The sequence below is a fragment of the Bos indicus genome, chromosome 6, assembly GCF_029378745.1.
Source record: "Bos indicus isolate NIAB-ARS_2022 breed Sahiwal x Tharparkar chromosome 6, NIAB-ARS_B.indTharparkar_mat_pri_1.0, whole genome shotgun sequence".
Lineage (NCBI taxonomy): Eukaryota > Metazoa > Chordata > Mammalia > Artiodactyla > Bovidae > Bos > Bos indicus.
Window position 1 is genome coordinate 56,223,583 of NC_091765.1, and position 17,649 is coordinate 56,241,231.

The 17,649-nt window shown below is 37.5% G+C and overlaps 1 protein-coding gene across 6 annotated transcripts in view; it reads right to left on the reverse strand.

Annotated features, from left to right (window-relative positions):
- ARAP2 (ArfGAP with RhoGAP domain, ankyrin repeat and PH domain 2) overlaps positions 1-17,649 on the reverse strand; it is a 197,782-nt gene that overhangs the window by 84,313 nt on the left and 95,820 nt on the right. For all 6 annotated transcript variants that reach the window (XR_011567142.1, XM_070791264.1, XM_070791262.1 and 3 more), the window contains 4 exons: positions 15,009-15,153; positions 10,493-10,595; positions 9,114-9,312; positions 8,868-8,931 (listed from right to left, as the gene is read on the reverse strand). Coding sequence is in view for 5 of the 6 variants with exons in the window: in XM_070791264.1 (XP_070647365.1) it covers positions 8,868-8,931; positions 9,114-9,312; positions 10,493-10,595; positions 15,009-15,153 (511 nt within the window). In the remaining variant the exon portion in view is untranslated. The remainder of the gene's footprint in view (positions 1-8,867; positions 8,932-9,113; positions 9,313-10,492; positions 10,596-15,008; positions 15,154-17,649) is intronic.

Genomic DNA, 17,649 nt, shown 5'->3' on the forward strand with positions numbered 1-17,649 from the left:
TCTTTTTGGGGTGTTAGTTCTAAAAGGTCTTGTAGGTCTTCATAGAACCGTTCAACTTCAGCTTCTTTAGCTTTACCGGTTGGGGCATAGACTTGGATTACTGTGATATTGAATGGTTTGCCTTGGAGCTTAGCAAGGCATAAATGGAGCAGCCTTTACCTGAGGGCTGGTTCAGCCTTAATATTCTGGGATTACCTTCTGCTGTCCTTACAAATGCTCTGTGTGTTTAATGAAGTCTGTCTAACCTGGCTAGATAAAATTTGAACACACTCAAATAGTGTCTAAACTCTGCGAACTGTTCAACTCATTGCACACCCTGAGAGTATTTTTGCCTGGAGTTTTGACCTGCACATATGCAGGTTCATACTGAGTGAAGATGGAAGGGAACTCTTATGAACATTTCTGAAGCTCGTGCTCTGTACATTTTTCCCTCTGCTCTGAACTCTATCTTGCAAAGTTTAGCTACTGTGGATTCTCCAGACTTCAAGCTCTACCTCCAATATAGCAAAACCACCATATGCTGCTTGGATCCCCCCATTCCCTGTGCCAAGTACTGACAGGAAGCCCAGGTGATCTTAGGCCTTAAGTCACTTGTTTCCCTTCTCTCCATGGTCACAATCCTGGGAAGCCTATTGTTCCAAAGTCTGAAAATAGTTCGTTTGGTACAGGTTTCTAGTAGTTTAAAGTGGGAGGGCATATTCCATGCCAGATATTTCTTCATGGGCAGAAATGGGAGTCCAGCACATTTTATTAAGTCATCACATCCATAAATCACCCTCATTTTCGTTTATAGAAAAACAGTATTTCTTTCCTCAGCAGATAAGAAACTGCTGCATAGAGATGAAATTTCAGCCAGAAACAGGCAAACAATTATTAAATCTGTAGATTCAGAGACTGTATCACAAGAATAATGGAGAAAGAAATATTAGCTTAAATAATTTGTTTCTTCTGAAACCAACAGTTCAGTAAGAAGTGTCAAGGCACACTATTCCCTGAGAAGGCAAGCCTCCAGGTTTTCAATTTCATCTCTACACACCATTAGGCAATTACCGATAGGAATGTGAGAAATAGCCCTGTTTCAAGTCTGCCAAAAAAAAAGGCTTCTGTACCTTCATAAAGAACCTGCAATCCTTTCCAAAACAAGACAAGTTATTACTTACATTTAACTGATAATACTAATATGATATTAATCTATCTCTCCAGGCCCACTGTCCCATGCTTCCTCCTCAAGAACTGAAGGTTAAGGCCAAACTGAAGTGAAGTTTTACCCCAACCCATCCTATTTCTCTGAAACTACTGTTTCCACCTCTTGGAATATCTTTGTGTCTCAACCCCTAATTTTTTTCCAACTCTAATCCTACTTAGGATTCCAGAGCCAGTTAAATATACTTAAAAAATAAAAATGATTATCTTGATCCCTTTATCTAGAAGAGATCTTTTCATTCTGTATTTTTTCACCCCATATTGCATTTATATGTTCACAGGTTTATATCTAGTATACAGGAAGTGTCCTGAACTGGGGAATGAAATACATTTTTTGAAGGAAATAATAAATACTTCAAAATCCATCTTTTGTTAAATAGTCACACATTTCCTTTATCATAATTCTCTTTAACAACAACAACAAAAAAATCATTTTATACTGTAAGTTTGAATAGTTCCTTTTTTTGCAAAACCAGTGGCGGTGGTGAGAGAAGAGCCTATCTTGTTTGCCTTGGCAACATTCAGATTAAACCATCTCTACAAATTAAATGATCAGAAAGTTACAAAAGCAGTCAAGCTGATATTGTGGGCAATCGGCTACTGTTTAATTTGCAATTACATGCACAATTTAGAAACCACTTTAAGATAATTCACCCTAGACAGTACTGCTAACATATTAGCTGCTATAAAACACAATTCAAGTATGGGGAAAAAAAAATCACATGTAATAAATTGATATGAAATAAGGATCTTCAACTTAAGAATGTTCATCTCCCAAATTAAGAAAAGTAGTCTATCCCATAATTGTGAAACATATTGATAAAATGTTTATTCCCCAGTGTCAGCTCCTTAATGTCTGAAATTTGCAGTTAAAACAGAATTCAGTTAGGCTTGGGAGCCATCAAGTGCATCATACTTTACTATAGGCCAATAAATCAACCTTATAAAAAATTAAAATAAAAATCAAACAACAAAATTAAAAAAAAAAAACATACTAGGCTCTGTTTCTGATAACACAGCTGAGTTATTCATACTGTGCTTATTACAACTAACAGCCTTTCAGTAAAAGCTTAACAATAGGTATCTTTGACAAACGAGCATGAAGCTACAGAATGTGAGATAGAGAACACAGTAACTTATTTATCAGAAAGAGATACACAGAGAATGTGGGCCAAGTGCAGAAATAGTTTTCAAATTTTATGAAAAGGATGCTGTAGTCCATTGAACACTTCAGTCACAGTGGATATATAACCTACTGTCCAAACAAGTGCCTTCTGACCTCACTGGGGTACAGGACATTCACTGACTAACAATGGATATTCAGAAACATGATTTCTTTTCCTTTTTCCACACACAGAAACCCTAAGACCTGAAAGAAAAGCACAAAATCTAAGTTCCAATAACAGCATCAAACATCACGGTAGAAAGCCTTAAGTGTAATCAAGAAAGCTTTATTTTCCAAAATAATAATTTTTAAAGTATACAAAGAATACACATTAAAGCTACACCATCTGGAGTACCTTCTGCTTAGAGCTTTTCACAGCAAAAATGCTCTATGTGTGGAAAATATTATTGCAATATTTTTCTGTCTAAAGACACTCATGCTAGGTATATAGGGGAAATTACCATGAAGATTAAAATATACATCTAAATAGTGACTATATTCAGTGGCTGGTTATCAATTCATGAACTTTTCTAGGTCATGGGGTTCATTCTCTTGCCTTTAAGAAGTATTAATATATTTTAACAGTTTAACCAAAGGTAGACAAGGAAAGAGCAAATATGTGAAATTAATTCATTAAGCTTATTTATGATTTGCTGTTCTTGTTCAAGCTGTAAAAATAAAGGTTAAAACTTATAGCTAGTTGGTTTCTCTTTCAATTATTCTTACTATCTTTATATGCCACCAATGTGAAAAACTAGAAGTTGTTTTATTTCTTAAAGCTACAGTTTTGTCTTTCTAACAAGTCTAACACAACCTACTGTACTTCATAGTCGTTATTTCCCAAGGGACTAACAAATTGAAAGAGAGATGATGGTATGGGGAGGGAGGAGGGAGGAGGGTTCAGGATGGGGAACACATGTATACCTGTGGCGGATTCATTTTGATATTTGGCAAAACTAATACAATTATGTAAAGTTTAAAAATAAAATAAAATTTAAAAAAAAAAAGAGAGAGAGATGAAAAACAGGACTATGCAATGAAATTCTCTTTTTTTAAATGGTATTAAAACAGCTCTTAAACAATCCCATCTAAAATTAACTGGCCTGGTTTGAGCACTGGGAGAAAAGAATCTATTTCCTCATTTGGTATGTGATAAAATCACTCAAAGTCATCCAGGCCAAGAGCTCTGAAGTCATCCTTATTTCCTATTTCATAAAGCAATTGAAAACCAGCAGACTGATCGAAAACCAACAGATTGGACTCTCCCTCAATAGCCTACCACCAGATCTAGAAAGATCCCAATATCCAAAACCAGCTGGTTTATCTAATCTTATCCAGGTCCCAACTTTAACTCAGTTTCTGCTTTATCACTTCTGTTCTTCTCAAGAGTCACCAGACTGGACTCCCCATCACTGATCCAATGGAGTATCTATTGTCATCAGACAGCACCTGGTATTTCTGACTATTCCTTCCTTCTTGCCCCACTCTTTCTGGGCTTAGTGACACATCCTCTTGGTTTCCTGCTTCACTCTCTGAATAAACTACTTTTATACCCTGGGGTAGCTAATCCCCGGAAAACTGCCCCCACCTCCAACATTCTGTGTATTCATCAAAGTCCCAACACATTACTTCTTCCCTTCTCACTCTATAGACCCTCCCTAAGCGATTTCACCTTCTTCATTCTGTATGTGGGTAACTCCAATATTGACATCCCCATTAACCAATCATGAGCATCAGATCCATAAACATAACTCCCTCTAAGCAATTTCTCCTTAAGTGTTTATAAGCACCTCATGTTCAACATGTCAAAAATCAAACTCATCATTTCCCAAGCTCTCTTCCAAACCTGCTCTTTTTCCATTTGTCTCTATTTATTTACATATGTGTATACATACCCACATATATGTACACACATGTGTGTACATCTGTGAATAAACACATAGGTATATAAATATGAGACCCTGTTCTTCACCATACATGGTGCCCTGGATACCTGCATGGGTTTTTGTTCCATAAAGGCTTATAACCCAGTGCACTCACCATCTTCCAGGTTGATTCTTTATTCCCACTTCTGACCTCTCTTCTTTCTGCTTCATCTTTAATTAGGTGGCCACTGGATGGATATATTTTTTCTAGTAAAATAACTTTTCAAGTTTTCTTTTTTTTTTAATTTTATTAAATTATTTAAGACGCAGAGTGGCACAGCACCACTAAAGGGCTGCTGCTGCTGCTACTGCTAAGTCACTTCAGTCATGTCCGACTCTGTGTGACCTCATAGACAGCAGCCCACCAGGCTCCCCTGTCCCTGGGATTCTCCAGGCAAGAACACTGGAGTGGGTTGCCATTTCCTTCTCCAATGCATGAAAGTGAAAAGTGAAAGTGAAGTCGCTCAGTCGTGTCCAACCCTCAGCGACCCCATGGACTGCAGCCTTCCAGGCTCCTCCGTCCATGGGATTTTCCAGGCAAGAGTACTGGAGTGGGATGCCATTGCCTTCTCCTCAAGTTTTCTAATAAACTTTTTACTTTCTAATAAGATGCTGAAATTTAAATTCTAGTGACATATTATTTATCCAGGCTCCTAATATATCAGTTGACTTAATTTTTGAGAGTGATCTTGGTAAATTAATACTACAACTTATTTTAAAAAGAAATGGTTACATTGTTAAGTTAAAAACTGTCCTTATCTTGATTTCAAATTGGATTATCCCCCTCAGCATCATATAGACACTGGAAGGCTGTACAAAAGTGCTTAAAATAGTGCCTGGTACAAAATAGTGCCTGTAATTTTTATACATTGTCATCATTTTATTATTGCTTTTATCTGAATATTATTGATTTGGAGAAAACAGGGAAAGCAAGTAAAACCAAAATATAAGCATATGATAAACACAGTTGTTTTCCAATGGTTCCTTTTGTATGGCAGCTATGCAAAGAGGTTCAAGAAAAATAACTTGGTTTTATATTTATCCTGTATTTCTCCTACTCTCATCTTAACACATTCTCTATTATTGCCTTTCATAAAAATGCTTTCAACATAACTAGTTGATAATACATGTAGATAAAAAGAGTCTTCTCTGGTGGCTCAGCAGTAAAGAATCGCCTGTCAATGCAGGAGACACAGGTTTGATCCCTGGCTTAGGAAGATACCCTGGAGAAGGAAACAGCAACCCACTCCAGTATTCTTCCTGGGCAACCCCAGGGACAGAGAAGAAGTCCTGGCAAACTATGGTTTGTGGGGATGCAAAGTTGGATACAACTGAGCATACATGCACATAGATAAAAACTTTATTCTCAAAAACTAAATGAGCAGTTCTGACCATTATTTTGGAATCCTGCTAGTTTTAAACTATTCCATAAACCTTCTGGTTCCTGTTGCCCAGGGTAAAGTTCAAGATGTCATAAGGTAACGAAACATTTAGTCTTCTGGCTTCCTTATCTTGCATTCATGAGGGAGTACACTGCATGTGGTTAGCACTAAATAAAAATTCAGACTGAATAACACTAATCCACATTTGGCACAATTAAAATCTATGTACCACCGGTCAAATCCTTTAAAGACTAAAACTGGTAGAAAAATATCTTGGGTATAGTAACATGATTTTTAAAAATTACATATATATATATATAATACACAGAATAAATTTCACTAGCAAGTTACTGTTTTCTAATTTAAGAACATAAGCTCTGTGAGCTCAAGCAACAAATCTGTATTTTTGACCATTTTTTCTTGCCATGTAGGTAACAGGCAGCAGGCATTCCATAAATATTAATAGATGAAGCACAGGCTGGAATCAAGATTGCCGGGAGAAATATCAATAACCTCAGATATGCAGATAATATCACACACATGGCAGAAAGTGAAGAAGACTAAAGAGCCTCTTGATGAGAGTGAAAGAGGAGAGTGAAAAAGTTGGCTTAAAACTCAACATTCAGAAAACTAAGATCATGGCATCTAGTCCCATCACTTCATGGCAAATAGATGGGGAAACAGTGACAGACTATTTCTGGGGGGCTCCAAGGGTTTTTCCAGGAGTCATGTATGGATGGAGAGTTGGACTATAAAGAAAGCTGAGTGCCAAAGAATTGATGCTGTTGAACTGTCATGTTGGAGAAGACTCTTGAGAGTCCCTTGGACTGCAAGGAGATCCAATTAGTCCATCCTAAAGGAAATCAGTCCTGAATATTCATTGGAAGGACTGATACTGAAGCTGAAACTCTAATATTTTGGCCACCTGATGTGAAGAACTGACTCACTGGAAAAGACACTGATGCTGGGGAAGATTGAAGGCAGGAGGAGAAGGGGATGGCAGAGGATGAGATGTTTAGATGGCATCACCGACTCAATGGACATGAATTTGAGTAAACTCCGGGAGTTGGTGATGGACAGGGAGACCTGGCGTGCTGCGATTCATGGGGTCGCAAAGAGTTGGACATGATTGAGCGACTGAACTGAAAAAGTGTATGTGTGCTAGACTTTTAATGCCACAACACTATCTACTCTCTCACTATTATTTCTGAACATGTATGGAACGTATTCTGAGAGAACAGTAAAACTATCATCTGGTAGCAAAATTAGAACCTAAAATACTATTAATCATTTTAAGTCCAGAAATAAAGTAAAAACATAAAATCCTGATTATGTCTCTAAGTTAAAAGCACATTCTGACATACGTATCTAATCAGCAATACGTTTACTATCTAAAGCAGCTGGCATCTTCCTGTGAAGTTCAAGAAAAGACAGGTTCAGATAATGGCTCAGTCATTATCCTTGTCACTAGCATGGAAGCTCACTGGAGGGAAGGCTAACTGAGCTTTGCTTTTATATTTATCATTATATATATATATATATATAGATTTACAAATACTATCTCGCACTCTTGAAGAGCTAAACATTCTAATTATGGGATTTGAAAGCAAATGATAAGATATAAAGAGAAAACAATTTGTTCAGGAGACTATGCCATCATAGTTGTTGTGATCTGACTCTTGCTGCTCCTTCTCAGGCCCTTCAGCTAGATCATTCCTCCTCTAAAACTGAAGGCCCTGGGACTACCTCCTTGTCTCTTTTCTACCTACAGTCCTCCTCTAGGTGAATCTGATTTGTTCCTTGGCTAAATAAGTCAGTCAAAATGTATGCTGATGACTCTCAAATATTTATCTTTGGCTGTAACCTTTCCACTTAATTCCAGGCTTGTGTATCCACTTTGCTTTCAAACAGAAATCTCCAAGTAATCATTTCCAAAACCAAATTCTTGATCTACTGCCCTAATTGTACTAATACCCTACCTCTACTCTCCATGTATATTTTATTTCAGAATAGAGCACCATAATTCACTTAAAGGCTCAGGCCAAAAACTCTGGGATAATCTCTGACTGTCACAGTCAGTTAATTCATCAACAGATTCACTGACCTCTACCCACACAGTATATCTTACCACTCAACACTATGTCATTAGGAAGTCACCTTTTGCCTGGCCGCTGCAGCAGCATCTTACCTGATGCTCAAACTTTCACTTGTGCCCTCCGAAAGCTATCCATCTAGAGTCAGAATAGTCATTTAAAAATATAAGTCAGATGACTGAATTTCCTGGCTCTCAAATCAAGGGGTTCTCACCATGCTTAGAATAAAATTCAAGTCTTTACATACCATGGCCTGTAAGGCTCTATAGTCTGGCCCAGGGATATCTCTAATCATTTCTTCCCTCTCTCACTCACTGAAATTTCCCTAGCCACAGGAGCTTTCTTGCAGACCTTGAACATGCCAAATACAACTCACTCTTGGGGTCTTCAAAATATCCTTGCCCTTGTGCCTTGTACATTCTGTTCAGACTGCTGCATATTTTTTGTTTGTTTTTCCTCCACTCTATACAGATCTCTGATCAGAGATATCTTCTCTTAGCACCCTACTGAAAACAGAATACCACTCTACCAGGTATACTCTCTTTACCTTATTTTTCTTCAAGCACTTAAAATTAAGGGACATAATACTATGCAAATTTTTGCCTGCTTATATTGTATATTGTTTCCCTGACAAATGTAGATGCTTCATGAAGGCAAAGACCATATCTGTTCTATTCACCACTAATATTCCCAGTACCTATAACAGTACCATAGAGTAGATGCTTAATATTTATTGAAAAACTGAACAAATTCAAGAAATCAGGTTTTAACTATACATGATTCAGGGTATTATTTATACCTATCATATATCTACACTGATAATATATTTACAAATGTCAAAGTGCTTCCAAAGGAAGCAAAGGAATCTAGGTCTGTAGAAAACTACAATAACTGATCCCACTGAGTTTCTCATAATATAAAAATAAGCAAGCTTCACTGGTCTACTCTTTGTACTAAAGAGAATATATACATACACACACAAGATTCAGACAATTTCCAACAGTTTATAAAATAATGAGTTCTCCTCCAAGAGGATAACCAGAATACCCAACTCCATAGATTCGTTGAGATAAAGAACAAAAAGCAAAAATGCACTTACCTCCCTTTTTCTACCAAGAGCAAAACATCCAATTTTTCCCCATTTTGAACGACTGTGCTAATTGCTGGAGGGAAAGAAGTATGAACATATTATTTAAAAGCATTATACAAAATACCTTTATCAACTACTTACTCACTGTTTAGAAGTGAGTCATCATAATTGTATGTGAAATCTACTATTTCCATGTGCAGCAAAGAACTCTGTGCAGATATAAGGGGAGGGGGAAAAAAAAAAAAAAAAACTTACTTAGTTCTTGTAGTCGTCTTAAGTGCATTCTGTCCTCCTGACCTTCTTGCATTGGAAGGCAAAAACGCAAATTAGATTTGTCCATTGCAAACCAGCCTTTTCTCCACTGATCCAGGGCGTGGCAGTCTTTGTAGTAAAGTTGACCAATCAAATCATAGTCAGCTTCTGTTAAGTTTTCAGCAACAAAGGGAACAAAATGCTGTTAAAACAAATACAAAAAAGTAATAAAGACAGTGAAAACAGGAAATCCCTTACATAACTAAAGATATGAGGGAAAAGGGAAAGAAAAACCTGTTTTTCTGTATTAAAGATTTAGGAGTAATCCAGATTTCAAAACAATTATTTAAACTTGCCATCAGTCTTAAAACTGAAAAGCTGTAAATATAATGCAATTTCAAATGTTAACCCCCTTTTCTTGATATATACGGAATTGAAACAGGAAGACATTCTCTTTGTCAACTTATGGAATCTTTTAAAATGTCAACCTTCAATGTCTGTCTTCATTTGTATCTTTTATTGAATCTGTTCTTTTCCCGTTTGTGTACACTATGAATAAGAAATCTACCTATAAAAAGACATACACAGAAATGACTTTACAATATTGAAAAGATCTCCACCATCAAGGTATGGCCTTAATTTTACAAATAACTTCTCCAAAATCCTACATTAATTTCTTCTCTGCTTAAGGCTCCAGAAACGTAACTCTTAAACTCATTTGACTACAACCTATGAAAACCTAATTAAGTACGAACATGCTTTCTGGAATCTTGTAAAAAATTTTCATGAACCTCCAAAGGTAAAGAATATTCTCTGGATTTAGGCAATAAAACAATATTTAAATACCTTGGTGAGATGGAGAGAACAAATAAATGGATACCAAGGGGGAAAGGGGTGGTGGGAGGAATTAGAAGATGGAGATTGACAAATATATACTACTATACTATATATAAAATAAGTAAGGAGAACATATTGTGTGGTGCAGGGAGCTCTACTTAATCACTGCTATGACCTGAATGGGAAGTCCAAAAGGGAGTGGATATATGTAAATGTATGGCTGATTCAATTTGCTGTATAGTAGAAACTAACACGACATTATAAAGCAACTATCTGTGTGCATATGTGCTAAGTCACTTTATTCGTGTCTGACAATTTGTGACCCCATGGACTGTAGCCCGCCAGGCTCCTCTGTCCATGCGATTCTCCAGGCAAGAATACTGGCGTAGGTTCTATGCCCTCCTCCAGGAGATCTTCCCAAGCTAGGGATCAAACCCATGTCTCTCATGTCTTCTGCATTGGCAGGTGGGTTCTTTACCACTAGCACTACATGCAAAGCCCAAAGCAACTATACTCCAATAAAAATGAACAAAAAAAATAAATACCTTGGCTATTGCTTCTGTCCATTTTCTTTGCACTTGAGATGTTTCAGCTCCAAATAAAAATGCACGTTCTGAGGGTAAATAAATCTCAAAAGTAAAGATGGGCCTACAGGACATAAGAATAAAAAGGTACTGCTGGTTATGTGTGGCTTTTATGAGAAAAAAATTACACAAAGATCAAGTCTTTAATTAAATTCCTTTTGAAACCTGAATAATAGTGTGAGATCTATCTACCACCTACCTATCATATTTTTCTGTTGCTGGTTTGTACTTTATTCAAATGAATTAAATGGAACACACTGGATCAGACACAAAGAATATTCTTCTGACTAACCACTCTATGTATGGCATGACTTTGCTGATACCCTGATTTGGCAGGGGGCTCTCTTTCTGTCTCCTCTTCCCTCTGAGATCACTCCTTCTTTATTCCAACCCCCTGTTCAAAGCAAACATTGGCCAAACAGTTCTCTAAATAGTTCTCTTCTCATCTTCACAAATTTTCCCTCCATCATCTCAACCGATGTCAAAATGTCATCTCCTTAGTATACATAAAAAGAGGGTAATATCCCACATCTTGAATTTTTCCTTCATTGCTCATCCGTAGCTCCAAGTATTTCTTGGAACACGCTAAGTATATATGTTCAGATCAGTTCAGTCACTCAGTCATGTCCGACTCTTGGTGATCCCATGAACCGCAGCACGCCATGCCTCCCTGTCCATCACCAACTCCTGGAGTTTACCCAAACTCATGTCCATTCAGTTAGTGATGCCATCCAACCATCTCAACCTCTGTCGTCCCCTTCTCCTCCTGCCCTCAGTCTTTCCCAGCATCAGGGTCCTTTCAAATAAGTCAACTCTTCGCATCAGGTAGCCAATGTATTGGAGTTTCAGGTTCAACATCAATCCTTCCAATGAACACCCAGGACTGGTTTCCTTTAGGATGAACTGGCTGGATCTCTTTGCAGTCCAAGGGACTCTCAAGAGTCTTCTCCAACACCACAGTTCAAAAGCATCAATTCTTTGGTGCTCAGCTTTCTTCACAGTCCAACTCTCACATCCATACATGACCACTGGAAAAACCATAGCCTTGACTAGATGGACCTTTGTTGACAAAGTAATGTCTCTGCTTTTTAATATGCTGTCTAGGTTAGTCATAACTTTCCATCCAAGGAGTAAGCGTCTTTTAATTTCATGGCTGCAGTCACCATCTGCAGTGATTTTAGAGCCCCCAAAAATAAAGTCAGCCACTGTTTCCCCATCCGTTTGCCATGAAGTGATAGGACCAGTGCCATGATCTTAGTTTTCTGAATGTTGAGCTTTAAGCCAACTTTTTCACTCTCCTCTTTAAAGAGGCTCTTTAGTTCTTCTTCACTTTCTGCCATAAGGGTGGTGTCATCTGCATATCTGAGGTTATCTATATATTTCTCCCAGCAATCTTGATTCCAGCTTGCGCTTCCTCCAGTCCAGCGTTTCTCATGATGTACTCTGCATATAAGTTAAATAAGCAGGGTGACAATATACAGCCTTGATGTACTCCTTTTCCTATTTGGAACCAGTCTGTTGTTCCATGTTCAGTTCTAACTGTTGCTTCCTGACCTGCATACAGGTTTCTCTAGAGGTAGGTCATGTAGTCTGGTATTCCCATCTCTTTCAGAGATCCACACAGTCAAAGGCTTTGGCATAGACAATAAAGCAGAAATAGATGTTTTTCTGGATCCTTCTTGCTTTTTCAATGATCCAGCGGATGTTGGCAATTTGATCTCTGGTTCCTCTGCATTTCTAAAACCAGCTTGAACATATGGAAGTACACGGTTCACGTATTGCTGAAGCCTGGCTTGGAGAATTTTGAGCATTACTTTACTAGAGTGTGAGATGAGTGCAATTGTGCGGTAGTTTGAGCATTCTTTGGCATTGCCTTTCTTTGGGATTGGAATGAAAACTGACCTTTTCCAGTTCTGTGGCCACTGCTGAGTTTTCCAAATTTGCTGGCATATTGAGTGCAGCACTTTCACAGATTCATCTTTCAGGATTTGAAATAGCTCAACTGGTATTCCATCACCTCCACTAGCTTTGTTCATAGTGATGTCTCCTAAGGCCCACTTGACTTCACATTCCAGGATGTCTGGCTCTAGGTGAGTGAGCACACCATCGTGATTATCTGGGTCATGAAGCTCTTATTTGTACAGTTCTTCTGTGTATTCTTGCCACCTCTTCTTAATATCTTCTGCTTCTGTTAGGTCCACACCATTTCTGTCCTTTATTGAAGGACATCACCATCTTTGAACGAAATGTTCCCTTGGTATCTCTAATTTTCTTGAAGAGATCAATAGTCTTTCCCATTCTGTTGTTTTCCTCTATTTCTTTGCATTGATTGCTGAGGAAGGCTTTCTTATCTCTCCTTGCTATTCTTTGGAACTCTGCACTCAAATAGGTATCTCTTTCCTTTTCTCCTTTGCTTTTTGCTTCTCTTTTTTCACAGCTATTTGCAAGGTCTCCCCAGACAGCCATTTTGCTTTTTTGCATTTCTTTTTCTTAGGGATGGTCTTGATCCCTGTATCCTGTACAATGTCACGAACCTCCATCCATAGTTCATCAAGCACTTGATCAGATCTAGTGTCTTAAATCTATTTGTCACTTCCACTGTATAATCATAAGGGATTTGATTTAGGTCATACCTGAATGGTCTAGTGGTTTTCCCCACTTTCTTCAATTTAAGTCTGAATTTGGCAATATGAGTTCATGATCTGAGCCAGAGTCAGCTCCCGGTCTTGTTTTTGCTGACTGTATAGAGCTTCTCCATCTTTGGCTACAAAGAATATAATCAATCTGATTTCAGTGTTGACCATCTGGTGATGTTCTTGTGTAGAGTCTTCTCTTGTGTTGTTGGAAGAGGGTGTTTGACTATGATCAGTGTGTTCTCTTGGCAAAACTGTATTAGCCTTTGCGCTGCTTCATTCTGTACTCCAAGTCCAAATATGCCCGTTACTCCAGGTGTTTTCTTGACTTCCTACTTTTGCATTCCAGTCTCCTACAATGAAAACAACATCTTTTTTGGGTGTTAGTTCTAAAAGATCTTTTAGGTCTTCATAGAACCATTCAACTTCAGCTTCTTCAGCATTACTGGTCAGGGCATAGACTTGGATTGCTGACATTACCTAAAAACAAAAACTCAAAATACCCTATATTAAACTGATCGTCCTTCTTTCTCTTTCTCACCCCACACCTATTGCTATCTCCTTAACATTCCAGTTTATAGGCATCACCATCTGCCTCATCAACAAGAACAAAACCTTGGAATCTTAATTTATCCTTCCCTTTGACATCAGCATTTCATTCAGTCACACACTGAATACTACCAGTTCAACCTTAAGAGTCTCTCAACTCACTGTTTTTCTTTTTAATTATTTGCTCCTCTAGTTACACTCTCAGTAATTATATTTTTTGCAACCCGATGGATTACAGCACACCAGGCCTCCATGTCCATCACCAACTCCTAGAGTTTACTCAAACTCATGTTCATTGAGTTGGTAATGCCATCTAACGATCTCATCCTCTGTTGTCCCCTTCTCCTGCCACCTTCAGTCTTTCCCAGCATCAGGGTCTTTTTTTTTTTTTATGGTAAGCCACATTAAACTGTTTAATCATTTATAATAAAAGCACTATTAAGATTAAAATAATAAATCAAGAAATAACCAGTTTTTTACTCAAAAAGTTAGATTTACTAGAAAACAATAGTCATGTACTGGTCATTATGTGATAATAGTAAAATGTTTCAGTATTTCATATAATTTTATATAAATAACATAGCTTTACAAATCTCTTCCCTAAAATACTATGTTCCTTTATCAGTTTTATAACTGATTTTTGCACATTTTAATATTTATATTTTTCAAAAATTACATTACAAAATGTGATAAGAAACTTTCATACCAAAGATCTTAAAGGGTCAATTTCCAAAAGTCCTCACAGAATCCTACTAAACTATTTGTGAATCAACTATGTTAAATAATGTAAAATAATGTCTACTCTTGAAAACTTTTTTGAGACCATAAAAATGTCAAAATAGATTTAAGAAATTTAGTATTTCAATATGCTATTAAATATGCATAATTTATTTTATTGTGAACATTACCACTGCACTTTTTTGTCATCTATTTTAACCATGATACATTTAGTGAAAGCCCACATTTTGTCATTAAATCACTATATTAAACGGTGAGCCAATCATAAAAATTATGGGACTACATGTGCAAGAATGGAATGATGTAAACTTACTTAAAATTTGATGTGAAGATGTCAGCCTTTCATATTACCTAATGAAATATTTTAATTTTCCCACTTTTTAGTGAATTCCCTAAGGAACTTTTAGAAACTGAAAAATGAGTAGGCTTCAGGAAACTACCAAACTCTTCTGTAAGAAGCAACTGAAGAAGTGAAATGATGATAAAAACACTCATTAGCTGGTATGATACATATCAGAAAATACTTTCAGCTCCTACTCATTTAATGATAGACCTACCCAGTATTTAAACAGAAGTCTTCTTTGTGCACAGCCAGGCAGATGACTTCATTGATATTAATGGTGCCATTAGGCGTGGTAGACTTATCATTTTCATAGTAACTCAAGAAGCCTCCTTCTAGAACACACCACTTTTTATTTGTCTCTAGGAATTTAAAACAAAACAAATAATAAATTGAGCTATACCATAAATCAAAATTTTAAATATATGGTCTTAAATAACTGGATTCAAGTAAATGGATGTATTAGTTTCCTATTTTGTATAAAGAGCATGATACTGCTGCATGGGATATAAAACTATCACACTTAATGCTCTCAAAAAATTTACAACCTAGTAGAAAGGGATGAACAAGACAAAAATAACTATGACACTGATGACCAGAGAAACAGGCAAATCGATAAAGAGACCACTGCAAAACAATGCTGAAATGGTAAAGACTGATGTCTATACAGAGTATTAGGAAGGGAAAATGTAGGGGAAAAAGTATTTGTGGCTGATGTTAGGTAGGTATGCAAAAAACAAATGTCCTTAATGTCCTGTTTAGTAGCAGTGTAATAGCTCAACTGTGTTGGACTCTGCGACCCCATGGACTACAGCCTGCCAGGCACCTCTGTTCAAGGGATTCCCCAGGCAAGAACACTGAAGTGAGTAAGCCATTTCCTTCTCCAGGGGATCTTCCCTCCACAGGGACTGAACCCAGGACTCCAGCATTGCAGGCAGATTCTTTACCAACTGAGCCACCAGGGAAGCCCTACTGCCCTGTTTAGAGGATTTGAAATTTATCTTTTAAGAGTTCAGCACACTATGGCCTGCAGGCAAAATCCAGATCAACAAATCCAGATCAAATGTTTTGTAAACAAAAAGTTTTACTGTGAAAGGGCCACACCCATTCATTTGTGGATAGCCTGAGGCTGCTTTCTTGCAACAAGTGCAGAGACCATCTGACCTGCAGAGCTTGAAACATTTACTATCTGGCCCTTTTAAGAAAAGTTTGCTAAACTTTGCTTTTAGAGTTGATGGTAAGCCACTGAAATGGTTTCATTGGAAGGAAATTGCAGGTTTAAATTCTACACACTTACTTTCTGTGAAACATAGATGTGAGAAGGTGAGGCTGAAGGCAGAAGACCAGTTGAGACACTCTCAAAAGTGAAAGATGAAGACCATCCAAGGCAGGCAGTACTACAGTGATAGTAAGGATAATGGGTGGGTAAGGGGGAGAAGGGATGATAGGAAAGGATGGGGACCATAGAGACAGGGAGGAGGGGAGAGAAAAATGCATACATGCACTTGTGTATTCTAAAGGGATAAAACATTTATTGATGGGACATAGGGAGTAAGAGAGAGCTTATTAATGGTTATTAATCATTTTTAGCTTTGATTACAAGGTAGGCAGAAATGCCTATTTTTACCTAAAAGAAAATGAAGTAGAAACAGTTTTAGTGCATGTAATCCAAATTTCCTTGGATATGCACTAAATGAAAGATATCTCCTAGAAATTCAAGTAGGAATACCTATTAGGAAGATTACCCTGTGGATTTGAATCTTCAGGGCAAGGAACAGCCTCAATAACCAGAAAATCTTTAGAGTACAGGCCACAGTTGAAAATGCACAGCAACCGAGGATAACATCTTAGGGAACTTAGGGAACAATGGATATAGAAGGGTTCACAAAGGCAGTGAAACAAATGAGAAGAGACAGTGTATAAACAGAAAAGGGGGGAGCATTTCAGAAAGGAGTAATTACCAACATTAAATACAGAAAGAGTTTCAATAAAATAAGGGCCGAAAATATCAGCTGGTCTTCCAAAAAGGAGGTGACTGCCTGTCCTTTAACTAAGAATTCTGTCTCTCTCATCCTCATCTGAGGTGGGCCCTTCAGAGATCAGACCCATTCTGAAAGGGAAGCTACCCTCAGACTGAAGTGGTAAGGAAAAACTTCACGCGAATTACGGCTTTTGAAATAGCCATTTATATGGAAAAGTGTGTTTCTAAAGTAGCAAAAAATGCACACTGAGCTACCAATCATTCCATAATTCTGAGAAAGAACTGTGTGAGGAAAGTCATGGGAAGGGGAAACTGTCAAAAACCTATTTGGCCAAAGAAAGAGAATGAAATTAGGACTTTGGGAACAAGACTGCAGGCTCACGGCAGAGGCCAGGCCCCAGGAGTCTTACATGATAGGTATTTCAGAGTTTACACCTTTCTCAGTAGACAAGTGGGAGACATTGGAAGGTCTTAGACAAGTGTCAAATGCATGATCCACAAAGTAAATGTAAATGCAGAACCTAATTATGCTAATTCTAATGGGAAACAAATGACAGACCTCTTGAAAAAGGTGAGTACAAACTCATTTTAAGTTAGAAATATGGGCTTGAGGAGATTTAACCTTGTAGCATCATCACCATAATCCTTGATGAACCTCATTTTTTTTAAGTGAAAATAGGCCAGAGGTCAGACAAAACAGGCATAGATATTACCTCTGAGGATTTATAACAACAAAGCTGTGATAGGAAAAGTTGACATTTCTATTCATCTGGGAAGCAATCAGAAAGCTTTAACAAAACTACATTGGATGGCATTGGTCTGCTTGGGCTAATTCAGACAGGACATCCTCTCTGCTACAGAACAAGTTTTACTGCTT